The 14,112-nt window shown below is 38.0% G+C and overlaps 1 protein-coding gene across 3 annotated transcripts in view; it reads left to right on the top strand.

Moving 5' to 3' along the window:
- Positions 1–14,112, top strand: part of Secp43 (tRNA Selenocysteine associated protein) — a 267,297-nt gene that overhangs the window by 111,485 nt on the left and 141,700 nt on the right. For all 3 annotated transcript variants that reach the window (XM_090409764.1, XM_090409762.1, XM_090409763.1), the window contains exon 5: positions 4,329–4,381. In XM_090409764.1, the coding sequence (XP_090265890.1) occupies positions 4,329–4,381 (53 nt within the window). The remainder of the gene's footprint in view (positions 1–4,328; positions 4,382–14,112) is intronic.

Genomic DNA, 14,112 nt, shown 5'->3' with positions numbered 1-14,112 from the left:
AGCTTTGACATCTCCTCGCTGTTTACCAATATTTCCTTAATTGATACCTTAACACTCTTAGAAAACGTTTTACCTTCTGACATCTTAGATCTCTTTTCCTTTGCCATCAATTCTGGTTATTTTTCTTGGAAAAACAAAATCTACAAGCAGATAGAGGGAACCACCATGGTTCCCTTCCTCCTGCTAATTTTTATATGGAAAATTTTGAAAAACGAGCCATAGACTCAGCCAATTTCAAACCTTCTATCTGGCTAAGATATGTAGATGATGTGTTCTCTATTTGGCCTCATGGCCCAGACACATTAGACTCCTTCCTCAGTCACCTCAACAGCCTATATCCAAGAATCCAGTTTACGATGGCAAAGGAAAAGAACAATTGTTTACCCATCCTAGACACCTTAGTTACACGCCTTCTTAATGGTACACTTTCATTCACTGTATATAGAAAACCTATGCACAGAGGCAGATACATTCACAAATTCTCCCACCACCTCAACAATATGGCATTATTAAAAATCTAACCAAGAGAGCCCACAATCTCTGTTCCAGTGGAACCTCCCTTACAACTGAGCTTGACCATATGCACAACACTTTCCTCTCCAATGGCTACAGCGATTACAGTATTAAAAAAAAATCAGTTCCTCCCCATTCGCAGGTCTTCTCTTCAGAAAGAGTTTGGAAATGCCAAACTACATCTGTGTCATATCAGAAAAAATAGTCAAGATTTTAAAAGAGTACAACCTTCACACAGCATTTAAGCCACACATCAAACTTGCTACCCTTATCCGTTCTACAAAAGATCAGCTCCCTCCTCTCTCTCAGCACCTGGAGTTTATAAAGTACCCTGGTCCTGTAAGCTGGCTGGCGTACTTTGGGCAGACAGGCAGATCAGCAACCATCCGCCTGGAGGAACAGAAGTTGTAAATCTGCAACCACGACTATGGTCAGTTCGGCCTGGCTGACCATGTCTTGGATACAACCCACAGGATCTCACGGAAAAAATCACCATGCTCCGCCACAGCAAATTCAAAAAAAGATAGACTATTTTTAGAATCAGCAGTAGCAGCTCTCAGAAATAAACCAAATCTTAATAAATATGGTTGCATTAAGCTTTCTACGATTTAGGAAACACTTATCATCAAAGATTCCACTTTACATTCCAGGCCACTTACAACTGCTTAGAGGACACTCCACCTAGATAGGACTTTAAGTCACCCAATTGGGGCTTAGTATTGCCTGATATTTGTGTATATGTTACATTAGTTTTTTGTAATTCCTAAAGATGTCTCGGTGACTGAGATGAAATATAGGAAAAAGTTTTGTTTTAATCCTTTCTGAGTGCTGTATACAATCCATTAAGCCTGCAACATGAAACCAGCAAAGTAATGAACAATATAATGCTCGGGCAAGAAAGATGATCAGCATGGCAAGAAATGCAAAATTAGATTGAGAAGAATCTAACCAAGCAGACCAAAGTAAATTCCAAAGAGTTCTTTTGTTATGTAGCAAGTGACAGGAATAATGACAATCGGAGATTAATCTTAATGAGCGATGATGGTCAAGAGCTTACAGAAGCAGATAAAATAGTTGAGTTATTGACTGACCACTTTGTAAGAGTATATCATCCTAGTGAAGTTTTTTCTCCTTTAACATATGTGACAGACACTAATGTGGGAAGAGAGGTGGACGAATTTGAAGTTCTTGGGATATTGCAGACTCTTGGTGTAAATACAGCTGTGGGATTAGATGTGATATCTGCTTGGGTTTCACAAGAATGTGCAAGGGAACTGGCAATGGCTCTGACTAGGCTCTTTAATTTAAGTCTCAGCTCTGGTAGAGTTTCAAGGGAGTGGAGAAAGGACCAAATATTTCCCTAGCATAAAGGGGTTTCTAAGACTGCTCTAACAAATTAGAGACCAATCAGTATCTCCATGCCTGAGATACTGATAAAAATAAAAATACCAGAAAAATTGATCAAAAAGAGAATTCAAGAATGGTTGGATAAAAATATACTGTATGAGGGGCAACATGGCTTTGTGAAGGGTTGGTCATGCCTTAGTAATTTACTAACTTTTTATAATCGAGTAACAGCAGAGTTGAATAAAGAAAATGGCTACATGCTGATTCTGCTGGATTTTGCAAAGACATTTGACTGAATACATATGGAACTCTGTTACACAAATTAGAACAGATGAGGATGGATATGACACCTGTTATGTGGATAAAAGGGCGGCTGCTGGACAGATATCAAAAAAGGGGTATATGGAGAGGCACAATGAAGGCGAAAACAGGTGGCTAGTGGTGTGCTGCAAAGTTCGGTGCCAGGACCATTGATGTTTAATTTGTACATAAATGATATAGGAAATTAACTGAAAGGAAATATTCAGTTTTTTGTTGATGATGCACAGTTAGGTAGAGTAATAGTTAATAAAGTTGATGTGGGGAGCTTGCAGGATGATTTATATAGACTGTCAGTGTTGGCAAAAGATAACGGGTGTCATTTTAATGTAGAAAAATGTAAAGTTATGCATTTTGGGGTAAACACATTACAAGCTCTGTATCACGTTGATGGTACTGTACTTCAGTAAATAGATGAAGTTGGAGATTTAGGAGTGGTGTTAGACAGAGTTAAAGTTTAGAGGACATATTGCTAAGGTAGCTCATAAGATTACTTGGCTATTGAAGAACACGTTAACAAGTAGAGATAAGGAAGTTATTCTTCTTCTTCTTTATAAGGCCTTGATACATCGACATCTGAATTATTGTGGTCAAGTCTGGTCTTCTGGGTCTCGTGGGAATGAGGAAGCAGTGGAGAAGATTCAGAGGTCAGTGACCAAGGTGGTGTGTGGAATGTTCCCTATGAAGATAGATTGAGAGTGTGTTTATTGCAGAAGTTGGTTGATAGGAGAAAAAGAGGTATATGATAGAAACATATAAGTTGCTTAAAAGGTTTTATAGGATTGATGTAGAGGAAATGTTTCAGCACTTGGCTTTAGGGGCCAGAACAATGAGTCATCCTCAGAGAGTTGTGAATGAGTGGAATGGGTTGCCAAAGTCAGTTGTGAGTGTTTTGTCTGTTAATTGGTTCAAGGAGAGGTATGATAGATTGTGTGGATATTTTGGGTCTCCCGCAATGAGTCTTCAGACTCCATGGAGGTGCCCATACAATAATAATAATATATTTGAGATGCATCTGAGAAGATCAAGTATTAATTATTATAATACCCACAAAGCATTCAGATCATACATCATCCTAACAAACCTCATCACAGGACAGTTTAACAAACAAACTGTTAAACTTTCCTGTGCCTGATAGCTTGATCTACTATGGATAACCAGAAATATCCTTTAACATTTGCCTTGGAGTATAACAATATATTTGCTGCCATTATGGCAAGTCAGGAGTGTCAGACTAAACTCTATACATCCCACACAGGACCAGATGTAAGAAAATTATATGTAGACGTTATTAAATATATACAAGACTACTTACAGACTAGTTATGAAGATACTTCACTTGGATAAAGGATTAAACAAGAATGTAATTTTTTGGCATCCTTAATTTAAAGAAATTGTTAAAAGTTTGAAGAGATTATTTTGAGAGGTCAGTAGCAATAAAATATTTATTCAAATCTTAACAGATATGGCTAAATTAATTTACCAAAATTGGGATAGAACCATCATTTTAAGACCAGATGCATCCTAACTTAGATGGTTACTGATTTTCATTGCTCTGTGTAAGACTGCCACTGTCTATTTGGTCACCTGAAGTGACAGAGCAGGGTTCTTGGGTTATTTGATCCTTAGCACATCTCATTAATATTATTTGTTACGCTTCCCATTCTTTCGTGGGCATGATTTTCATATTAAAAATAATAATGTTAACAGCTTGTCCATTCTGGCTGTTTATATTCAATTCACAATTTTTTTTTTTTTTTTTTTTTTTTCATTTTTTACTCCTTTAGAACAATACTTGGCCAAGCTTATGCTTTGATGTGTACTGTTAACAAACAGCCTAATGTCCTGCTGTTAAAAAAAATTTCAGTTTTTTAACTCGGTGTCCTGAACTACTATGTATTTTAGGACACTGAGTTTAGTTTTATCCACTAGTTCTGATCCTTATTAAAAAATCATTGTTTGGAAGATTTATTATAACAGTAATTATACTGACACTTTCAATCATCAGTATATAGATAATTGGACCAATGCACAAGCTAATTATCATATCATTATTGCCTAATATACGTGTGCAGATAATTATTATAATAGATGCTACATATGTGTATACTTTTCAAAACTGTATTACAAACTTTCTTTCATTTTTCTAGCCCAAAAGGTTCAAGTTAAATCGTGCCAGTTATGGAAAAGAGCATCTTCAACAGTGAGTGTGTAAATTTATTCATACATGAAAGAGAAAAGCAATAAAGTAACATTGCTGAAATGAATAAGCTATAACAATGTCAAACACATAACACTTGAATTATTATTACCAGAGACCTCCCTCCAAGGACTTATTGAGGGAGGTTATACATCACCCATACTCTCTCTTGAACTTATTCACACTAGATGCACTCATAATAACAAGAAGTAGACTGTTCCACTCACTCACTCACTGGTCTCTGAGAGAAAAATCTAACTCTTTCTCCTCTTTTAACTGCAAACATTTAATTTCCATGGATGCACCCTTGTTCTTTCCCTGCCTTCCATATAATGAAAAATTTAATTAGATGATATCCTATAGCACCCATTCAGAAGTTTATAGACATCTATCATATCACCCCTCTTTCTCCTGTTAACAGTCTATTTAACACATATTCTAAACCTGCTCTCATGATCTACATTCGATAATCCTGATATAATGGTAGAGTGTAACTGAATCAGATGAATTAGTTCAATTACTAAATGAACATTTTGCAAGAGTATATCATCCAGGAGGAAATATTGTGGTAACAAGAGAGGTAAGGGGTTAAATGGAAATAGAGGTAAATGAACTGGAGGTGCATAGGGTATTACGAAATCTTAATATGAATACAAATATGGGATAACATCCCACCCCATCCTTGAATTTTATGAAAAGGTGCTAGGGAATTGGCAGTGCCTTTGTCCACATTGTGTAAGTCTCAGCTTTGGATTTTCCCAAGGAGATGGAAGAATGAGAAATTAGTTTCATAAAATCAACCAATCTGCATCTCAAGAGTCATGGTCAAGGTATTTTTGAAGTTGGTAAAGAGCAAAATACAGGAAGAGGATACTATATGGGAAGTAACATGGTTTTGTGAAGGATAGGTCATGCCTCCCTAACTTGCTCATCTTTTATAATGCAGTAACAGCTAAGTTGGATAAAGGAATTGGTTTACAGTGATACTGCTGGACTTTGCAAAGTCTTTCCATGGGGTACTGCATGGAATTTTAATCATTAAATTGCAGCACATGGGGATGGATATAAAGTTTAAGTGAATAAGAAGGTGGTTGATGGAGCAATATCAGAGAGTAATTTATTCAATTTGTACATGAACAATACAGGAAATGATCTGGGAGGAACTATTCAGTTGTTTGCCGATGATGTAAAATTGGGTAGAGCAGTAGTCTGTAAAGATGTTAAAATTTTGTAGGATGATTAAAATACACCCTCTGTCCAAAAAAGAAACTGAACTTTTCAAAAATAGAAGAAACTAGTGGCACCACCTGTTGTATCTTTTTTGTTGTTGAAAGCAGTAACCTTCATTAGTATTATATCAACTGTTTATGACATTTGTTTCATTAGAAGCCGAGTGATAGTGTGTTTTGATGAACCGTTGGAAAATGAGTTTCAAACAGAGAGCTGTGATTGACTTTTCTGTTAAACTTAGTAAATGTTTTACCGAAACTCATCAAATGCTTCAAAAAGCATACGGTGATGAATTCTTGTCCTGTACTCAAGTTTACGAGTGGTTTAAGCAATTTCAAAGTGGTTGTGAGACGCTTGAGGACGACGAAAAGCCAGGCCATCCAAAAATTGGACTGAGCGAAGTTAACATCCAAAAAGTGCATGATATCATCAAAGAAAACCGAAAATCATCCGTGAGATTGATTGAAGATGAATTATGGATTCCAAAATCAACTGTGCACAACATTTTGACCGAGAGTTTGGGCCTTCGTAAATTGAATTCGTGATTTGTTCCCCACAAGTTGACCAACGACCAAAAAATGTATCCAATTGAACACTGCAAGGACCTCATTAAAACCACTGCTAAGGACTCAAACTTCCTTGAAATGATCGTTACTAGTGATGAAACATGGTATTTTGAGTATGAGTCTGAAACAAAGCGCCAGAGTGCTGAGTGGAGACCACCAGAAGAGGGGCATCTGAAAAAAGATTTCTTGGAGAAGTCAAAAGTAAAGACAATGCTGATTTGTTTCTATGATTCCAATGGCATTATTCACAAAGAATTTGTTCCGCAGACCAAATGGTCAATGGCAAGTTTTATCTTGAAGTTTTGAAGCGATTGATAGTGAGAATTGGTCACTTTTGCACGATAATGCACCATCTCATCGTTTGAACATTGTGAGACAGTTTTTGAGCAAAAACCAAGTTTGTGTGTTGGATCATTCGCCGTATTCACCTGATTTAGCACCCTGTGACTTCTTTCTCTTCCCCCGACTTCATTTGCCGATGAAAGGAAAGCGATAATACGACATCATTGAAAACGTTCAAGCGGCAGTAACCACAACCCTCAACAGTATCCCAGAAACCGATATAAAAAAACTCATTTAACGAATTAATTGACTGTGCCAAATGCTGTATCGAAGCTGAGGGAGAGTATATTGATTGAAATAAATGATTTGAATAATTATAATTGGCCTGTGTTTTATTCTATCAATAGTTCGGTTTCTTTTTGGACAGAGGGTGTAGATGGGCAAAGGAGAATGGATGTTCAGTTTGATGGAACTGTACTCCAGGAAAATGATAAAACCCAGAATTTGAGGGGGAGTGGTTGTTAGTAGATAGAATTCAAGTTTAGAGAGTATATATTGCAAAGGTGGCTAAAATAGCTCATCAGATTAATCGTTTTTATTTGATCCACGTGTGAAAGGCCACAAGACCCATAATAAATTAGTGCTGCATGTGTGGGCAAGAGGAATCTGTTTACATTTTGCTTGAACAGCTGAGGGTTGTAATCTATGGGGAAGGTAGAGTGGTTGAGACTGTTCCAGTGGACAGAAGTAGATGGAATGAAAGAGAAGGCAGTGAAGTTGGTTTGATGTGTTTTAAGATGGATTGTAAAGGGACATTGGCTCTTGTTTTAATGAATTTGGAGGGGAGGGGAGGAATCATATTGGCCAATTCAGCAAAGCACTGTCCATGAAAATATATGTAGAAGAGGCATAAGACAGAAACTGAACGTATGTGAGAGACAGATCATTAATTAGCCAGATTGTCCTTTTGTGGATAGAATCGAGCAATCTTAGAGAGGATTTTGGTACTCTACCCCAAACATGGAAGCAATATTCTATGGCTGGGCAGATTTGGGCTTAAGATTGGAGGTGCAGGTCAGTTCAAGTAGAGAAATCTGATCGTGTTTGGATATCTCAGTATTATTGAAGGTAGGGAGTGAGGGATGTGAGTTCTTTCTTGCAAGAGATCAGACAGGAATTAAGTTTTAGTGGCATTGAAGTTTACAAGGTCGTCCTTGCCCCACTGAGATAACTAGGAGATCTGAATTCAGGTAACTGGTCATGGTAGATCTTGAGAGGTCTAATACTTGAGCGCTGCAAGGTTTGTCTAATGAAAAGAAGGAATGGAGTGTACTGTCATCAGCAAAGCTATGGATAGTGTGAAGTAAGTCTGAGAGAGCACATCATTTATATACATGAGGAAGAGAGTGGGTGAAAGAACAGAATCCAGGGGTACTCCTGCATGGGTGGGGAAATCTGAGGAGAGTGCACCGTCCACCATGACATGTAGTGAGCTACAAGTGAGAAAGTTGGCAATCTAGTTGCAGAGTGTGGAAGGCAGACCATCCTATGGTCTGCCTTCCACACTCTGTAAGGGGCTTACTTAACAAACTTAGCATAAGTTTGTTAAGTAAGCCCCTGTGCCGAATCTGATCAAATGCCTTTGAAATGTTGAGGACAACCACTTGAATTTCTCCAAATTTCTTCATGGCTTTGAACCTAGAGGTGGGTGGTGAAAGCAAGATCAGCTGTAGATTGTGAGTGGCAGGTCATTGATTAGTTGGTATGACTCTAGGTGGTTGTTAATGACTTTCTCCATAATTTTAGAGAGAGCAGAAGTGAGAGTAGTTGGACGGCAATTTGTTGGTTGACTTTTATCACCTTTCTTTGGGATGGGCTGGATGTTGACCTGCTTCCATGTTGTAGGGTAGATGTCAGTTGAATAGGATAGATTGAAGATGCAATACAGGATAGGCATTAGTTCTGGGGCACAATTTTTTAACACAATAGGTGGGATACCATCAGGACCAGATGCCTTCTTTGTTGGTTACCGAAGGCCCTGACAAGCAGAAATAAGCAGGTTATTATGCCTCTTTATAGGGCCTTGGTGAGACCCCCATCTTGACCACTGCGCACAGATCTGGTCACCTGGGTTTCTTAGAGATGAGAGGGAGGTGGAAAGATCCAGAGGTGTGATTAAGATGGCCAGTCTATGGAATGAGCCTTATGAGGATAGGATGAAGATTTGTAGCTTACTGAAATTGGTTGAAAGGTGGAAAAGGGGTGATATGATTGAAAAATGCAAATTACTGAAGGGTTTTTACAAGATTAATACAGCAGAAAATTTTCTGAACATGTCTGGTGATGGGAAAATTTAGGACTATTCTTGGAAATTGAGCAAGAGTGTAGTTAGCAGGGGTGTGAGGACTATATTTTTTACTTGGAGAGTGGTGAATAAGTAGAATAGGTTGCCAGAGTCACTTGGTTCCATTCATAGCCAACTGGCTTGACTGTGAATAAGTTCAAAGCAAAGTATGATAGATACAATGCAAATGTTAGATAGTGCTTGGCATGATGTTTAGCACCTCCCTTGATGAGTCTAAGAACTCATTGAGTTGCCAGTGTATTATTAATAATTATTATTATTATTATTATTTGCATGTGTCTCGCATTTGTTTTCTACTTTATTCTGTTACCATGTTGATATAACACCAGTTATATTTCTTTTATTCCTGATCTCCTTCTCATGTTTAAGCTAATAATGTCTATTCTTAGTTCCTTTGAGGTTATCTTAGTTGCTGCCTTTAACTGTTCACCCTGGTTTCCCAGACACACACAAATGGAGAGCTTGTTTAACCTGCTGTGTTCACCTCACGTAGCATTTGATCATATTGTTTCACTTTTCTCTGGTTTAAGCTAGTACAGAATATTATTTGTCAACTAAGTCCCAAATTCCAGGTCCTCTTTTTTTTGTTCACTAACTAGTACATACCCAAGATCGATGTGCAGCAAGAGATTGTAGGGATCAGACATTGACTCCAACTCTTGGTCAGTTTTCATAATTCTTTACATGGAGGACTCCTTTTAGTTAGCTAGTTTTGATTCTTATGCAGCCTTATAATTATTCAGTCTTAAATTTTAAATCTTTCATATCCTTGAGATAGGCATAGAACAATAGGATCATTCGTATTATAATTCAATTAATGAAGGAAAGCTTTGCAAGACTTGAAAAGTCTCATATTTGAAATAACTGATAAAACATCATGATCATTTGGTTCCATCCAATCACATGATTTCTAGATCACTTTTGAACAGCTAGGTTAGACTTCCTAGATTGAAGAAACAGATTTAATCCATGTGTATATTATTTCATATTCAGCAATACATCCAGTTTGTCCTTAATTGTTCAAACTGTGCAACAAAAAACAGTTTTATAATTCCTCAGAGATACCATGGAATAGACATCATCTTTGAGCATACATAAGATAAGGGATATTTTTCTTGTGGTAGAAAATGATGTAGAGTGTTTGAATTTTCTTAGGATATGTGCTGTCTTTTCAGAGATGCCTTTCAGATAGGGAATAAAAAATCAGAGGATCTCATCTAATACTGGTGCCTGGGTCCATATTTTTGTAGAACTTCTGGAATTATTTTTCAGTAGAAACTATTAAGAGAGATAAGGTCGCCTGAATTGGTCATATTCTTGAAACAAGAAGATAGGGCAAATAATGTTGGCTCTCATCATCATCATCAAGACAGCCAAAAGCTGCCTGGATGATAGGGGTCTGTGGATGTATTTTCCTGTAAAAGTGAATGCAGAAAAGTTTAAAGATCCATCTGGAAGCTTAATGATGAGGTAGTCTAAAATGGTAACATGGTTTCTTTTATAATGATTAACTATATTCTTTAGTGAATGTAGATTGCATAATTTCATTGCCTAGAGTTAAATCTCAGAAGTCTCAAAATGATTGAACTGATGTTCTTGCCAACACAATGGAGTGTGCTAAACTTTTGTGAAGTCCAGTCAGTTTGCAGCAACCAAATCCTCTTCCTGCACCATCACATTGATGGACCTGTAAGTAGCTCTGAATGGATCCATAGCCCATTGTCCTTTAGACCATCAGAATGGGGAAAACTATCTGAGTGAACAAATGTAGATAGTGATTGAGGTGTTCTTCCCACACCCCTCAGAGAAAATGCTGGATCTCTGTGTAATACCACAACTTTGCTTATGGAAAGCTTGAAGTATAATGTTTCTTCCCCCCCTCCCATTTTTTGGTTATTTTTCTTCTATTTTTTCAAGCATGTAGTACGAGTGATGTTTTCAGAATTACATCATGGAAATACCCAGCATTTTTTTTTTATTTTCGTATGTGTAGCTTTAAAATATTTATTCTGCAGACTAGCCACTAGGTATAGCAGGCCAAACATAATAGTAATGCTTTAGGAGGATTATAGTTTAGAAGAAATGGGACTTGAATAACTTTTGCTGCTGCTTTGATGCATCTATTTAATTCACTGTTGTAGCACTGAATTAAATAAATGCACCCATTTATTCATATTTTATATTTTCCTAATTTTCATGATGGAGTCCTTTCTTGTTGAATCTCATTACATCTGAAGCTGCTGCAACTGTTCCTCTTTTTGTAGACATTTCAGCAAAGAGACTGTTAACTGAAAATTGTGATCCAGTTCATTACAGGAATCCTTTTGGACATAAACTTATAAGTAGTCTGTACTCTTTTTGTTAGCAGATCTGAAGAAAAGTATGGTCGAAGCGTAATTGCTCTGTGTATATCTTTTCTCATACTTGGTTATATAGGGTTGTTTGTGATTATTTTTCTTAATTTTTATATCATGTAGTCTTAATGTTCATTATATTAATCAGAGCTCATTGTGGAATACTGCTTTCATCTTTTTCTCTTGAATTTGCTGCCCGTGAAAAAAATTTCCATATTTCCCTTGTTAGGATCACTGTCCTCTCATGGCTTCATAAAATTTTAGCTATGATGGAATGAAGAACCTTACCATTATTTGCATAAAACTGACTATCTTCACTTAGAAAAGTCTTTATAAAGGTTATTTGCATGTTAGACAGTTTTCAGGCCAGGGTCTTGCCATTCAGAGTTATCATTACTGATCAAGTTATGGGGGCTTCTAAAAAAAAAAAAAAAACACAGATGATTTTTTGATTTTGGGGGGGGGGGGCATGCAATTCTTTAGATATAAATAAATTGCTTAAGAAATTGCTCATCACTTTTATATTTTGATGCCATCATGAATTAAAAGCCTTAATAGTAATTATGAATGAATATGATAACTAATATTTAAGGAATTGACAGCGTATACTAGAAATATAGATTAAATAAAGTTTAATATATACTTTCCGATATTTCGGCGAACGTCACGTTGCCATCTTCTTGGGAACTTACTACAAAGACACGTGCACACAAGTACTAATAACAGCAAATGAGACTGAAGCTAGGAAGCTAGCGTTTTCCTAAAGTCCTGATGGTGCCCCCTGGCGGGCTATATTGGTAGTTCTTGGCCTTTGGGCTGAAGTTCTTCTGATAAAAGTTTCCCAAATTTGGGACAGTTTCATGCATCCAAATTTGTTGAGGTTTGGCATGTTCCTAAGGGCCGAGGCTGATTCCATGAATAGTCTTTCATACTTGAACTTGCTGCGGTGTATTACTGTGGCTTTCTTCCATCTTATTCTGTGGCGAGTATCCAGAGCGTGGTCTGCAAGCCCAGAGTGGCTGTACTGGTGAAATCGGATGTAATCCTTGTGTTCTGAGATTCTGATATTTGCTGTCCTGCCTGTTTGGCCAAAGTAGGACAGTTTACAGCTGCAAGGGACCTGGTATACACCAGGTAGGTCTAGGGAAAGTGGTTGGTCTTTGGTGGAGCAGATAAGGGATGCCAGTTTTCTATGTGGTCTGTAACAAGTGGTCAAGTCATGTTTTTTTAGGATTTTATTGATTTTTTCCGAAGTGCCTCTGATGTAGGGAATAGTGATGGATTTAGAGTAATCTTTTTTGTGAAGGGGAGGGGGTGGTGGGTTGTGGATAACTGGGTTAAGTATTTTTTGGAGGGGGTAGCCGTTGGCTGAGAAAGTGTCACGGATGTGATTTAGTTCAGTGGTTAGGGCTTGATCATTAGAACAGATTATTTTTGCTCTGTTGAATAATGTTTTAATAACTCCATATTGTTGTGAGGGGGGTGGGTAGGATTGTTGGTGAATGTATCTGCCTGTATGGGTGGGTTTTCTATAAACTGAGAAAACCAAGGTTCCATCAGGTTGGCGGGTGACTAGTGTGTCTAGGAAGGGGAGGTTATTGTTTTCCTCTTTTTCCAGGGTGAATTTGATTCTAGGGTGTTGGTTGTTCAAGTGTGTTAGGAAGGAGAGGAGTGAATCCGGGCCATGTGGCCAAATAGCGAAAACATCATCAACGTAGCGAAGCCATATGGTAGGTTTTTGTGGGGCTGAGTTTAAGGCTTTCTCTTCAAACATCTCCATGAAGAAGTTGGCCAAGGGTGGGGAAAGTGGTGAACCCATGGCTGTCCCCTCTATCTGTTTGTAGAATTTTTCCTGCCAAACGAAATAGCCTGAGTTCATTGTAAACTGAAATAGGACTGAGATATCGGGAGGAAATTTAGCTAGGATTAGCTCTATGGTTTCTTTGAGGGGGACATTCGTGAATAGGGAGGAGACATCAAAACTGACCATTATGTCATTATGTTGGAGTGTAAGGTTTTCTATACTGGCTTTGAAGTGGGCTGAGTTTTTTATGTGTGATGGTGTATTGCCAGTATAGTGTGAGAGCGCTTTGGCTAAATGCTTGGCTAGTTTGTAAGTGGGGGAAGAATCAATGCCATCCACTATGGGACGTAATGGCACATTTTCTTTGTGTATTTTTGGGAGCCCATATATGTGGGGGGGGGGGTCTAGAGTTATAGGGTTTTAGTCTGTTGGTAATCTCCACAGGCCAAGAAGTGACCTTCTTAAGGAGCCTATGGAGTTTTCTAATTTGTGAGTTGGTGGGATTGTAATCAATGGGGAGGTAAGTGGAACGATCTAATAATAAAGCCTTGAGCTTACCTGTGTAGTCTTTAAGATTGAGTACCACAGTGGCGTTTCCCTTATCCGCTTTGGTGATCACTATTTTTTTGTTTCTCTTCAATTCTTGTAGTGCCTTGTATTCACTACTGGATATGTTGGATTTTGGAGGTTTTGCTTTATTGAGAACACAGGCTACATCCAATCTGATATCGTTGGCGATGTGGTTTGGAAGTTGGCGAATCCCGCGTTCAATTTGAATCATTAATTCCTCGGCCGGTAATTTCCTAGGAGCAATGGCGAAGTTGTGACCACATGACAGAGCGTGGAGTGCTTCTGGCTTTAAGGTAGCTGATGATAGGTTAACAACAGTGTTGGTTTGTAGTTTGGACGCCGAGTTCTTTGTTAATTTATCAAACTTGTTGATATGTCGGCTTCGTACTCGTTCAAATTCTTTTTTAGCTGCCGTACACGAGACGTCATGTAGGATCTACCAAAGCTCGTGATTCAGCGTAAGTGAAAGTTCATTTTCTAGCGTTGTTATAGCACTGTTTATGTCGGCTAGGGAACCGCGTGTAGCGGTAATTTGCTCCCGAAGTAATGCCTGGCTAGCGCGG

The sequence above is a fragment of the Typopeltis vanoorti genome, chromosome 20 (assembly GCF_054136105.1).
Source record: "Typopeltis vanoorti isolate ZY-2024b chromosome 20, IOZ_Tvanoo_1.0, whole genome shotgun sequence".
In the NCBI taxonomy this organism is placed as follows: Eukaryota; Metazoa; Arthropoda; class Arachnida; order Uropygi; family Thelyphonidae; genus Typopeltis; species Typopeltis vanoorti.
Note: the sequence above shows the minus strand (reverse complement) of the source record. Positions and strands in the feature narration are given on the sequence as shown.